At 43.2% G+C, this 13,621-nt stretch overlaps 1 protein-coding gene across 8 annotated transcripts in view; it reads right to left on the bottom strand.

Annotated features, from left to right (window-relative positions):
• The window catches only part of CDC42BPB (CDC42 binding protein kinase beta), a 131,902-nt gene that overhangs the window by 74,807 nt on the left and 43,474 nt on the right, over positions 1-13,621 (bottom strand). For all 8 annotated transcript variants that reach the window (XR_012645894.1, XR_012645893.1, XM_074996460.1 and 5 more), the window contains exons 4-5: positions 13,395-13,490; positions 7,688-7,836 (exon numbers count right to left, since the gene is read on the bottom strand). Coding sequence is in view for 6 of the 8 variants with exons in the window: in XM_074996460.1 (XP_074852561.1) it covers positions 7,688-7,836; positions 13,395-13,490 (245 nt within the window). In the remaining 2 variants the exon portion in view is untranslated. The remainder of the gene's footprint in view (positions 1-7,687; positions 7,837-13,394; positions 13,491-13,621) is intronic.

Raw genomic sequence — 13,621 nt, 5'->3', positions numbered from 1 at the left:
ACCTTCTCCTTTTGACCTGGGAGAGAGAGAGACTAGGAGCCTGTCCATTTTCTGGAAGGACTTAGTTCTGTCTATGTAGAAGGCCAATGCCCTCCTCACATCCAGGAGATGCAGGTGTGCCTCCTTGCCGGAGCTGAGAGGCTTCAGGTAAAACGAGGGTAAAACTATTGGCTTGTTAAGATCGGACTCCGAAGAGACTTTTGGAACAAAGGCTGGGTGCAGCCTTAAGGTTACCGCCTCCTTTGAGAATACTGTGCAGCGAGGCGTTGCCATCACTGCCGCGAGCTCACTCACCGTGCGGGCTGACGTAGTTGCGAGGAGGAAGGTTTTTTTTTTTGTTTTTTTTTTAATCATAAGGAGACGTATGGGAACTGTGGCTAATGGTTCAAAAGGTGGACCCGATAGCGTGCTGAGCACCAAGTCCAAATTCCACGATGGTGGAAGTGGTTTCCGAGGGGGGTACAGGTTTACCAGCCCCTTCAAGAACCTGGTAACGATAGGATGGGCGAACACCATGGGCCCTCCCTCTGTATGCCGAAAGGCTGATATAGCGGCGAGGTGGACCTTTAGCAAGGATAGAGAAAGCCTGCCTCTCTTGAGGTCCAAAAAGGATTCTAGTATTACAGGTATAGGAACGTCAAGGGGAGCTAACTGCTTGGTGGAACACCAGGCTGTGAATCGAGTCCATTTCTGCTTGTAAGTCCTCCTGGTGGAGGGCCTTCGGCTACATTCCACGACTACTTGTACTCCCTCTGTACACGTGCTCTTTAAAGAGCTGAGCCATGGATTAGCCATGCTTGTAGGTGCAGACCCTGAGGGTGCGGGTGCACTAAGGACCCCGAGCCTGCGTGAGTAAGTCCAACGCCACCGGTAGAGGGAGCGGTGGGCGTTCCGACATGCGCAAAAGCAAGGGAAGCCATTGCTGCCGATCCCAAGCGTGGCTATGAGTATCATGTGAGCTCTCTCCCTTCTGGCTTTGTGCAAGACCTTGTGGCAAACAGATCGATCTGGGGAAACCCCCATGTACGAAAAATGCGCCGTAGCAGATCGGAGCGGATCTGCCATTCGTGCGTGATTGCAAAGCACCTGCTCAGCTGACCTGCTTTCACGGTGTGAGCGCCCGGCAAGTACGAGGCTTTCAATGTTATGTTGTTGGCGATGCACCAATTCTACAATTGGACCGCTTCCGCACATAGGGCACGGGATCGTGCTCCTCCTTGTCGATTGATGTAAAACATAGTGGAGGTATTGTTGGTATTGAATCCCGACTACTTTGCCATGTAGGTAATCTCGAAAATGTTTGCAGGCGTTGAACACTGCTCTGAGCTCCAGCATGGTTATGTGCAGTGTCTGTTCCGCAGGGGACCATAGCCCTTGCGTTACCTTGTTGCCGATGTGTGCTCCCCATCCTATGTGGGAGGCGTCGGTAGTAAGAAAAAATAGAAATTTGTGGTCGGTGAAAAAGGCACCCCCACTAGCAGATTCTCAGGGATTTCCCACCATGCCAGGGATCTGCGCACCTCTGTTGTGGGCGACACCACCCTGTGGACAGTGTGGGATGCTGGTTTGTAAACGCTCACCAGCCAATGCTGCAGGCTTCACATGTGCAACCTGGCATTCTGTACCACAAACGTTGCTGCCGCCACGTGGCCCAGCAGCTGTAAGCACGTTAAGACCGGCACCATGGGGCTGTATGCGATGACTTGCACCAACGAACTGATGGCACGGAAGCGGGCGTTGGGTAGGTACACCCTTGCTGTGATAGATTTTATGCGTGCCCCTATGAACTCTATATGTTGTGTGGGTTCGGACTTTGACTTTGCGAGGTTGATGACTAGGCCCAGCGAAGAAAAATGTGTCCGCTGTGACGCGTATCATGCGTAAGACCTCTGCCTTTGAGGCCCCTTTTAGCAGGCAGTCGCCGAGATATGGGAAAAATAAACACCCTGTCTGTGCAGGTAGGCTGACACCACTGCCAGGGTTTTGGTAAAGACTCTGGGGGCCGAGGAGAGGCCGAACGGAAGAACACTGTGCTGGAAGCGCTCCTGGGCGACCGTGAAGCTGAGGAAGCGCCTGTGTGCCGGGTGGATTGTTATATGAAAGTAAGCATCTTGTAAGTTGAGTGCTGCAACCCAGTCTCCATCGTCCAGTGCCGTGAGTATCAAGGCAACTGTGATCATCCGAAAACGTTGCTTGTGCAAGTAACGGTTGAGGCCCCGAAGATCTAAGATGGGCCTCCAGTCTCCTGTTTTCTTCTCTGGTAGGAAGTAGCGTGAATAAAAACATTCCCCTGGAATTATTCCGGCACTCTTTCCACCTCCCCTATGAACATAAGGTGATTCACCTTCTGCTTGAGCCTCGCCTCGTGGCAGCGTCCCTGAGGTGAGGCCTGGTGGGAGGCTTCATCAGTGGAAGCGACTGGAAGGGGATCGCGTAACCCATGGCTATGATCTCCAGCACCCATTTGTCTATGGTGATCTTTTGCCATTGGGAGTGGAACAGTCTGAGGCGACGATGGAACATGAGATGAGAGTGGCATTGAGCGAGGGTATTGATAGTGCAGCCCCTGACATACCCGTCAAATTTGTTGCCTTTGGGCCTGACCCGAGGGCGTACAGCTTTGTTGAGAACGTCGCCTAGGAGTTCTGTACTGTTGCTGCTGTGATAGCGCCCTTGGCCGTAGCCCCGTTGATATTGAGCACGCTGTGGTTGTAAGCGTAGCGTCTTTGCCGAGGATAAAATTTTTCCCTCCGGTATGGGGGAGTATAAATGCCCAAGGTTCTAAGTGTAGCACTCGAGTCCTTACTGGAGTGAGGGACCGAGTCGGTTGAGTCTGCAAACAGCTTTTATGTATCAAAGGGAAGATCCATGATCTTCGCCTGTAGGTCCCTCGGGATACCCAACGTCTGGGGCCAGGATTCTCTACGCATGACCACTGCTGTAGCCGTTGAACATGCCGCCGTGTCCGCCATGTCCAGGGCAATCTGGACTTCCGTCCGCGATGCTGCGTAGCCCTCTTGAATAATCGCCTTTAACACCGGCTTTTTGTCTTCCGGAAGTGAATCCATGAGGGGAGTAAGCCTGGAGTAATTATCAAAATTATGGTTTGCTAGGTGTGCCCATAATTTGCCACTCTCAATAGCAGGGTAGAAGAGGAGTATACCCTCCTGCCAAACAGCTCTAGCTTCTTAGCATCTTCGTCCGATCCCCCCCGATTTGTACTGAGAAGCCTTTGACCTCTGCTGGGACGACTCGACCACCAAAGAATTTGGTTGTGGGTGACTGAAGAGGAACTCCATGCCCTTTGCCGGGACGAAGTACTTCTTATCCGCTCTCTTGTTCGTAGGCAGAACAGAGGCCGGAGTCTGCCATATAGTAATGGCTGACTCCAGAATGGCTTCATCCAGCGGAATAGCAATTTTGGACGAAGCCGGGGGTCTCAAATTTTCTAGGAGTTTGTGATGTTTCTCCTGCACCTCTGCCGTTTGAATGTTTGGCGTGAAAGCCACCCTTTTAAACAGCTCCTGAAACTGTTTAAGGTCAACCGGGGGAGACACATCCCCGGGGGCCATGGCCTCATCTGGGGAGGATAAGGAGGAACCACTAGGGTAAACCTTCCTCGAACCCTCAGGCTCCTGTGGTTGATGATACACTTGCTCGCTGGAAGATTGTGAAGGAAAGTCTCGGGGTTCTAAAATTAACTCCCCTTGAGACAACTGTGTTTCCGTCCCCGATCGGGAGTGCCCACGGGGGTATTGAGCGGCTGGGGCAGACCTGCCCCTGGGTGTAGACCTGTGGTGTCTGTGTCCAGCATGATAAGGACAACCATGGCAGCATGGGCAAGGGTCCGGGGATGGAGACCTAGACCACTCACAGGGTGTGTACCCCTGATGTCTGGGAGAGCAAGACCTCCGCGACGACACAGATAGAGGTGAAACTGGCTTGTGATAGTACTCCAGGGGATCCAATCCCAGAAATGGTGAAGGTGGCCCAAGCCATGGTGACATTGGTTGGAGGAACGGAGAAGGTGGTTCCAGATGGGCCGGTGGAGACACAGGCCTTCGGTGCGGCGTGTGTATCACAGGGGGAGGGCTTGGTGCTAACAGCAGCGCAGCCCTGTCCGGAGATGGACTGCGGTGCCGGGCTTTTGATTTTGCCTTGCCCCTCCCCTGCGGGGCCGGCACCACCCCCTTCCGTGGCAGGGATCTCGGCACCATCACCTGCGGTGCCACGTGGGTATCCTCCTCCGGTGCCTGCAGGCTCTGTGCCTGGCGCCCCTGCACCATTGGTGCCGCGGGGGTCGGTGCCGCCTGCGGCAGTGCCACCGGGTCCGGAGCTTGCCTTGCTGACGCTCTAGGCGCTGCGCGTGCCGGCTGTTGTATAACCGGAGGCTCAGCCTCTGCTACGTGCGCTGCCACTTGCCTGAGTATGTGGCTGGGGGCTGTGTGCTCTGCTTGTCCTGCTCGCTGCAAACGCCGGCAAGGATCGAGCCAGGGAGAGTTTCCTCCGTTTCTGCACCGAGGGGGTCAGAGAAAACTGCCCTCCTCTTATGCAACCCAGAGGGCCCTTCTGGGTGAGGCTTCTCTGGCAAGTCTGGCTGGAGAGCCTTATCAACAAGAGCATTTTACGCCTCATCGCTCTGTCCTTCCTGGCCCTGGCTGTGAGCTCAGCACAGTGAGAACACTTCTGGGTAGCCTGTGATTCCCCCAGGCATCGGATGCATTCGCTATGCCCCACGGAGGCCGGCATAGCTTCACGGCATGACTTCACGTCCTCTCTTCTCTTCTTCGCTCCTCTCTTTTTCTTTTCTTTTTTTTTTTTTTGCTGATATTCTCTTTGTCTTTGCTTTCTCTCTCTTTTTTTTTTTTTTTAATAACCAAAAACAACAAATGACACACAGAAAAAAACCACTATTTAATCTGACTTTGGCCTTAGCCTGAGTAGATTCCGTCTGCAGCCGATGGCGGCTGAGAAGGAACTGGCGGGGACCGGATTGCGCACACGGCCGGGGGCGCGCAGGGGGGCAGCGCGCGCTGGCGCATGAGCAATCCAGGAGAAACTGCTGGAAGATTTCCGACCTGCGGCACTGGGTGAGCCCGACACCTATTGTGGGGCACCCACGGGGACACTCAAAGAAGAATCTTTACTTCCTTTCCTAGGCTTATCTAGTATTGCTGTATTATTAAAACAGCTGTGCGGTTATAGCCCAGAAGTAAGGTGTGTTTTAGTAGGCTGTAAAGTGATTCCAGCATGTACGCTGCATGTGACGTGCTTTACACACATCCACATATTAACAAGAGTATTGAAGGACAGCCACTTACCAGTAGTAAGTCTCCTAAACTACACAGTTAGGCAACAGCTACATAGTGTGTATAATATGCTGATGTTACTAACTGAAATGAACAGCAAGTTCTGCTTTAGCTCATAACCTTATATTTTTACATCAGAAATGCAGTCAAAAATGTTAACAAATAGGCATAACACAAATTCAATTTAATTTAGTCTCAATTAATCACGTTTCTTTCACCACTTTATACTCACTCCTCCTCATGCCCACTTAAAAGCACTGGCAAATAAAATGTCTGTAGCAACAAGGAACAGAAGGTAGTACTGAAACTTAGTGGTTAAGGCAGGCAGACACTCTCTGCTGATATTTTCTCATAAATTCCGTCAATCCTAAAAGGGGCAATAAGCCAGTACACAAGGGGAAAACAAAACTGTGCAGTTTTTAAATGCATTGCTCAGTTTAGTATAAGAACATGCAACAGATGAACAAGTTAAAATATACCACCTTCCTCCCATTTTTATGTCAGTGGCATCCAAATCAGGTCAGCAATATACCCCAATATGCACCCTGCCAGTACATCATGGAACACTACGCCTCCACAAGATAGAGCTGGCCATGTGAGCTGGCCTATATAAGATTTATTTAAACTAAAAAAAATGAAGCAGTTTTCTTAAAGAAAAAAATACCCCCGTACATTGTTTTAAACAACTCTGTTCATTATCACTCAACAAATTTTTTACCACTGTAAGTTAGTCTCAGCAGCATTTCATGGAGCAGCATCACATGGAAAGCGCAGGTTGCGATCCCTCACTCACAGCTGCTGAATTCCATTACAGGAAACATTTACAAAGGAAAATAAATGTACAGAGTCTTGGGAGCTAGATTATCAAATGATTCTAAAATTGACTCACTGACTTTACCCCTGTGAGGCATACCAAAATTCGAGGCAATCTGATTAAATGCACAGATTTTTAGAGCACTTCGAAAAGGTTGAGCTTTGAACAGAAAGCTGGTCTTAACTAAAGCAGAACTATAGCTATATTATAATAAAGTTTTGTTTTTAAAAGAAATGTTTCTTACTTTAGAGCCTATAGGACATTAAAACCCTCCTTTTATCGTAAAGTGGGGCATACTTTACACATTCATTGGCTTGCTCAGAGTGCTCAGCAGATTCAAGCAATTTTTATGGCTATCAGAGAGAATGTATATTCTCTAGCAATGATATACGTTGTACATACAAATTAAAACAGCATGTGGAAGAAGATTTTCCATGTACATGGCTTTATATATTTTCAGTTTTCAATAGTGATAACATTGGTGCAGGTCATTTCAAGGGGATTAAATGATTGCGTGGCTAATAGCCTGATGCTTATGCCTACAATATTATCACTTAAATTATCACTGGTGATAGTTCAAATGTGCAGTATTTTCTGTTAGAACCCTTTAGAGACCTTACATATACCTACACACACAGCTAATTGAAAGATACCACTGCCTTACAACACTCCATGCTGTTAAAACTTCATATTTATTGGAAACAAAGTACAAGGTCAGAACATTAAAACAATGGCAAAGTTTTCTGAACTATCATCATACTAAATGTTAAGTCAAAGCAAGTCACGAGAAGAGCAATTTTGATTTGATCAAGATTCTCCCCATGCTGAACAAAACATTTATCATGTGCTTCTTCCTAACGGCACTCCTGTTTACCAAAGGCTTTTCTGGAACTTGCATTTCTCAGAGTAACCTAACAATAAAGAAGTGCACGAAGTGTTCTTTGCTTTCCTGACTAATTTCCTCCCACAGTCCGAGAACAAGGAAGCTTATTTTCTTAACTATTTTAGAGCACGAACTGCATTGATAACTCAAGCTTTTCATGTTTTTAGCATTGCTAAATGTTAATATAGATTGAACTGGAATGCACACCTACATGTAAGACTCATGCATCAATAAAAACATTTTACACACAATGCAGGTAGCCAACAATTACCATAAAGGGTCCATTTTGAATATTTTCCTGCATGATACATTTGCTGAATTAATTTATTTAGAGAATTGCAACTGAGCCACATTTGATTTTTGTCTGAATTTTCTAACTAGGTTGAACTGAAGTTGAAATGAATTGTCCATGGTAACAAACTACAGGCTTGGCTTAGTGTTCATTAAAACCCTTATTATTTCAATTCTTTAACTACTAGACCAATTATTTTTAATCAAATACATTTCACCACCTCTAAAATTGGTAATTTATAATTTGAGTGCTGAGCTCAAAGTCTAAATTATTATAATTGGCAAAAGGTTGTATAAATACTCTGATATGACCACTGTATGTTCAGTTAATTTTGCACTGATACATTCAAAATTGGGCATATGCCTTTCTATAATGAGGTGGATTTTTACCTGTGCACATAACGGAGCTGATGAATGGAATGTATAGCAAGCACCATTTCGCCAATGTAGAATTTGGCCATATCTTCAGGAAGCTTATCTTCAAACTTACTGAGAAGTGTCAGCAAATCACCACCCACATAGTAGTCCATTACTAAATACTAGGGGGGAAAAAAAAAGATCAATCTGCATTTGAGACAAAATAGATAAATATAATAATTAAATACAAGTAGCTCATTAAGGAACAAGGATGCAAAACGAGGTTGCAGAAAATGTACATATGTGAAGAGATGTCAAAACAGGAACTTTTTATGAAGTTACTATTGAATATTTTGAGGTAAATATTTGTGATCTTTCATATAAGTATCGTAAAGACAGTAGCTTAATACATTGTAAGCCCCCCTCCTTCTCCCTCCTATTTTTTTTTTAAGAGAATTGTTTTTTGTGAGGATCTACAATCAGAAAACAAAACCTTAACAGAAAAAAACTCCTGACCAAGTCTAACATGTTGCCTTTCAAACCATGAGGATTCTTAACAGCACGGGAAAGAGGAAGCAAGTTTAAAAACTATGTATGTAATAGAGAATGAATTTTAAATACCTTTACAGATCACAACATTAAATCTCTGTTTAGTTTGAACAGGAAACACTGGATTCCTCCAGTGGAATATGAAACTTTTGGAATGAGGAACAAATAAGATTTGCAATTGAACTCCTGTTTAGACAAGAAGTGTGTTTGGAGTACATGCTTATTTTGTGGTGTTGATAAGCTGGTGAGCAACAACAAAAATACAAGCCTAGAATATTTATTTTACTAGGCATTTGCTTCAGAAAACCAACTTTCTCCACAATACTACACTGATTGCCAAGGCTATTTTTCTTAAAATTTCTTACCATTATAGGTAGTATAAGTAGGGGCTTACAAGAGTAGAGATGTCAGCATTTTACTCACTGTGAGCTAGATTCACAAAAGTGCTCTAAACACCAAACTACATTCATTCTCATGCTTGTTCTCCCTCAGTCCAGTGATTCTTTCATTATTAATCCAGTGTACCACAGGCATTTTTAATGATTTTTCTTTCAGTCCCTCCTACCCCAGAATCTGAATTAGATTCTAACCCATGATTTTAGGACTGATTCCCATTATCACTCCAGAGCCACATGTCTGACCCTTCCTCCCACCCATGACATAAAATGTTAGCAATGATCTTGCTTATCCCCACTAACAGACTTTAACCAAAGTAAACACTTAATTCTGTTGCTCATGACAGATCAATCTGAATTCTATTCAGTGCCTGAAGGAGAGAAAAACAGACTCCCTTCCTACAAAACAAGAAAGCAGTCATGATGCACTTTAAAGACTAACAAAATAATTTATTAGGTGATGAGCTTTTGTGGAGAAGTATTTCCAGTACAGCACTTTCTCCAGATCTGAAGTGGGTTTGCCCCAGGAAAGCTCACTTAATAAAATTATTTTGTTAGTCTTTAAAGTGCTACTTGACTGTTTTTTTGTTTTGTTAAGATACAGACTACAAACTAACATTATCTACCACTTTGTTACTATTCCCTTCCTACAAGGGAAACAGATTAAGTCAACAGGACCATAAAGTAAAAGGGAAGGCAAAGGGTAAATGCCCATTTATCTACTCAAACTTTTGTCACAGACATGATTCATGGAAATGCATATGCAATGTTTTTATAGTTCTGGTCGTCCCAGAATATTAGACAGACAAGGTGGCTGAGGTAATACATCTTATGGACCAATCTCTGAGCCTACACAGAGCTCTTCTTTAGGTCTTGTATCTCTCACCAACAGAAACTGGCCCAATAAAGATGTTTCCTCACCTACTTCGACATCCCCAAAGGTGTCTGTCTTGACATTGTTCCCCACACATCTGTTTACGTATAGATTAACCCTGTGGCAAATATTTGCTCATGCTGACAACGGACTGAAAGTGTAAGTGGGGAATTTCTCAATGTGCTCTAGGCTAAAGTGTGTTAAACACAAAGATAAATTTATATAGGAAAGTACAACCTACTCTGCATATGCATTGCCCAGATTCCTATTGTCTTTTTGCTAGGTAATTTTATTACAAGTTCCAGAAGTTCCAGTGTGTTTGCTTCTGGAGTATGGAGCGTTCTAAAGAATTAACTGATTGAATTTCCCTTTTCAGGGTGTATGCATTTCATAAACCTTTATGTGATGTTTCACCTACGTCAAAATATACCTCAAGGTAAACAAATACGTGCTTACAACTGACCTTTTTCCTAAACTGTCTCTATGAAAAGCAATCAAAATCACTATAAAACCATTATTAATCTTCCATTTACATTCCAGGTAAGACCATCACAGAGCCTGTAGTATGAAAAACATCAACACTGTACAGTAAACTCTTTCGTATAGGACATTCTATTATCCAGAACTCTCAAATAACTGGCATTTTAACCATAAGTAAATTTTAGTTACTTTTTCCATAAGCACAATATAGTGAAAGTAACTACAAATAAATACAGCAAATACAGCATACAACACTTCTGTGGTTGGTAAATAAAATACTCTGAATACATTTTTGTTTCTTAGAATCTAATCTTGATTTTCCTTTTAGTGCTATGCATACCTCTCTACTATCCAGGCTATTTGACAACCTCCAAGTCCTGGGGCTGCTGGATATGGAAGAGTTTACTGTAGGTCTATACCCCAGAATATTTGGAAATTGAAGCAATGGAATGTGTGGTCCTCTGGCCATTCATACAGGTCCTGCTAGTCTGAGAGCACAGCTACACTTGCAGGAAGATCAATGTGGTGACAGTCAATCTTCTGAGGTTTGATTTAGTGCGCCTAGTTGGGCGGAACTAAATTGAACCATGAAGGTTCCACTGTTGACCCTGGTACTCCTCACAAGGAGTAAGGGAAGTCAACGGGAGTTTCTCCCATTGAACTCCTGCTGTGGGGATGGCAGGAAAAATCAATTTATGGTACGTTGACTCCAGCCACACAAGTGAGAGAAATTTGATTTTTTTTACTTCTGCCTCAAACAGAGGAACTGGTAGGAAAAGCTTCCTCCTACTTTGAAGGTCTATGAATATTTCCATGACAAGCACATTTTTTCAAGTTTCAGAAAGTATAAACAATTTGTGGCACACACGTTAAATGTACCAGAAGATGAGATCACTATAAACAACAAACAGGATCTCGAGACCTGATTAGTCAATGCTGATTAAAAATAACTTTTAATAAGTAAATACTCCAGAGATTCTCATATGCACACTGTTCAATTTCTTTTTCTCCCACCAATCCTTAAACAAACATTGGGAATACTTCAGTAAGTTAAAAAGTGATCTTATAAAGCCTACTCCTCTCATTAGTTGCAACAGTAAATTGTAATTTCTTACAGCAAGATGTTCCTTCTCTTTTTCTCAGTACTGGAATTACTTTAGTATTGCATAATGTCTATTTTATACCATTAATATATCCAGTAGATATTAACAGTTCAGCGTTTAATGCAAAACTGAAAGGGCAACATTGTAGGTTAAATTATTAGCGTACATCAGAGCTGATTTCATGGGTCATACCTAAACCAGAAAAACTGTGAACAATGGAGTAACTGTCTGGTGCCAGCAATAATGTAACAATTAGTTTAGACTAAGACACAGACGCTTACTACAATGTCATAGTATCCTGCTCTGAGTAGGGCTTTTTTTTTTTTTTTTTTTTTTACAAAAAATAGAAAAAGCATCTGAGCCCCAGCTTCACAGGTTCAACTACACTATTGTTTGCTGTTGCTGTAATATGTATACTAATTTCTTCTAGTACAGTCGCACCCTTTGAAACAGCACCATAGAATGTTACCCAGATGCACCACATTCTGAAAAGGCTTCAGAAGTAAAAGAAAATTTCTGTTAAAATGATTGGGTTTGAAGGCAGGGTGCAGACTGGTCAAGACTGAACACTGAGCTTCAGCTCAGAGAATCTGTGCTAGAGTAGCGTTCATTTTATGGGATGTCTATACTTAAGTCAGGATAGAAAGCACAGCTGCTGCATCCCCACTCACATAGGTATCAATAGCAGCCTAGACTGAGACACGGCTTAGCTAGTAGAACAGACTGCCATATGAACCTGAACTTTAGGTTAATAGATCAGTGATGGGCAACCACAAATCCTCAGTAGGCTGTATGAATGACCCTTCCTCTCAGTTAGCTGCAGAAGCCCACTTTCAACCTCTAGCCCTGTGATGCCCTTTCCCTAAGGCAGCTTTCGTGCACTGGGGCAAAAGAGCCCCAAACTTAGCTGCTCCTCTCTCTCTCTCCTTCCTAGCCTTTGTGGAGCACTGTGAATTGCCTGATTTGTCCTCTGTCCCTGCTCCTGTCTCTCTCCCCAAAAGCTGGAACAGTTGTGAACAGCTGATTTGCAGCGTTCCAGCTCTGGGAGGGAGGGAGAGGAGTGAGGACAGAGCACAAATCAGGTGATTTGCATGCTCTGAAAGTGCTGGGAGTGGAAGGTGTAGGAAGTGTGGAACTCCAGTGTCCCAGTGTGTGAGATGCACATAGGGGAGGAGGCAGTCAGGGTGTCCATGGGCTGCATGTGGTCTATACGCCACAGGTTTCCCACCCGGGTATAGCCCCAACATGGCCAAGGAGATGTAAGAGGTAAAATTCTGTCCTTCATCCACGAAGGATAAAGGTTTCAATCAAATGTCTCACCCCTTCGAAGAGCACTCTAATCTCTGAGCTAAAAGTTAGATAAAGCTGCATCACCACCACCTGCTCCACCTCTCATTTCCTAGTGACATCTGTCCCCAAAAATGGTTTTGGGGATTGAAATTATTGAATGAATTCATGTAAAATTTCATTAGTATTTTGGTTCACCAAAAAAAATGTGTGGTTTTGGTAACTTTAATATTCACAAAATGCTCCACCCAGCTCTACTGTCTTCATGTCTCAATATATTATAATTTGTCCTGGCCCCACCAGCACTCCATGACAGAATAAATGTCGATTGTGCACTTAAGTAACTGTGAATCTGTACTGTACAATCCTCATTTTTAATACATTTCTAAAGTGGTTAAATTAATATTTCTTCAATTTGAATCATTGCAGATAGTAATCAAAATCACTGAAGACCTAATACATTGAAATAATGATGCATAATATCTGCTACGTAATATTTTTAGGGCATGAGTAATGTTTTTCTTATTTTTTATTGACTCTTTTCCAAAATAAAGCTAAATACAATATTTAAAATAAAGTTAACAGATTTATTGATGACAATGTTAGTAGAATAAAACTAACCTATCACTTATAATATGCTATGAAGGAAATCGCAGCTCAAAAAACAAATTTTTAAACTATAGGATTAAGTAAAATTAAATTTCATAGCAATTCTCAATGAGACACTGTGAAAGTAAAGCATCTCCACAGAATCAATGCATCATTAACAAGTTATTCACAACATTAAGCTTATCTAATATACTGTATGTCACAGTAGATCAGCTTATTCTAGATGATTTACCAGGTATAATTAAATATACTATTAATTTTGCTTTTACTGTCACAGAGTTACATCAAGTCTTCTGGAGTGCCTTTATTTAAGGGAAGAAAGATGAAGTGCTGCAGCAAGAAACAAAGAAACCTAATTTATTGCTCTAAAGTCCTGAGACCTATCAGAAATAATTTTAACGTAACTAACAAAACTTTTGTATTTAATGGTGAGGCAAACATACCAAATAGCTCTCATCCTGAAAGGCATAGTGCAATGTAGTAATCCACTGACAATCTCCATTTACCAAGACATTTCTCTCTTCTCGGAAACAAGCTGTCTAAAGGAAAGAGGAAAAAAGACACTGTCTCAATTCATAGTCTCTGCAGGATTCATACATATGTATGTTTTATGGGACTATTTTAAATTTCTACAGATTCCTTGGAATTTAGTTGGTATGACCAACTGATG

The sequence above is a fragment of the Carettochelys insculpta genome, chromosome 6, assembly GCF_033958435.1.
Source record: "Carettochelys insculpta isolate YL-2023 chromosome 6, ASM3395843v1, whole genome shotgun sequence".
Lineage (NCBI taxonomy): Eukaryota > Metazoa > Chordata > Testudines > Carettochelyidae > Carettochelys > Carettochelys insculpta.
Note: the sequence above shows the minus strand (reverse complement) of the source record. Positions and strands in the feature narration are given on the sequence as shown.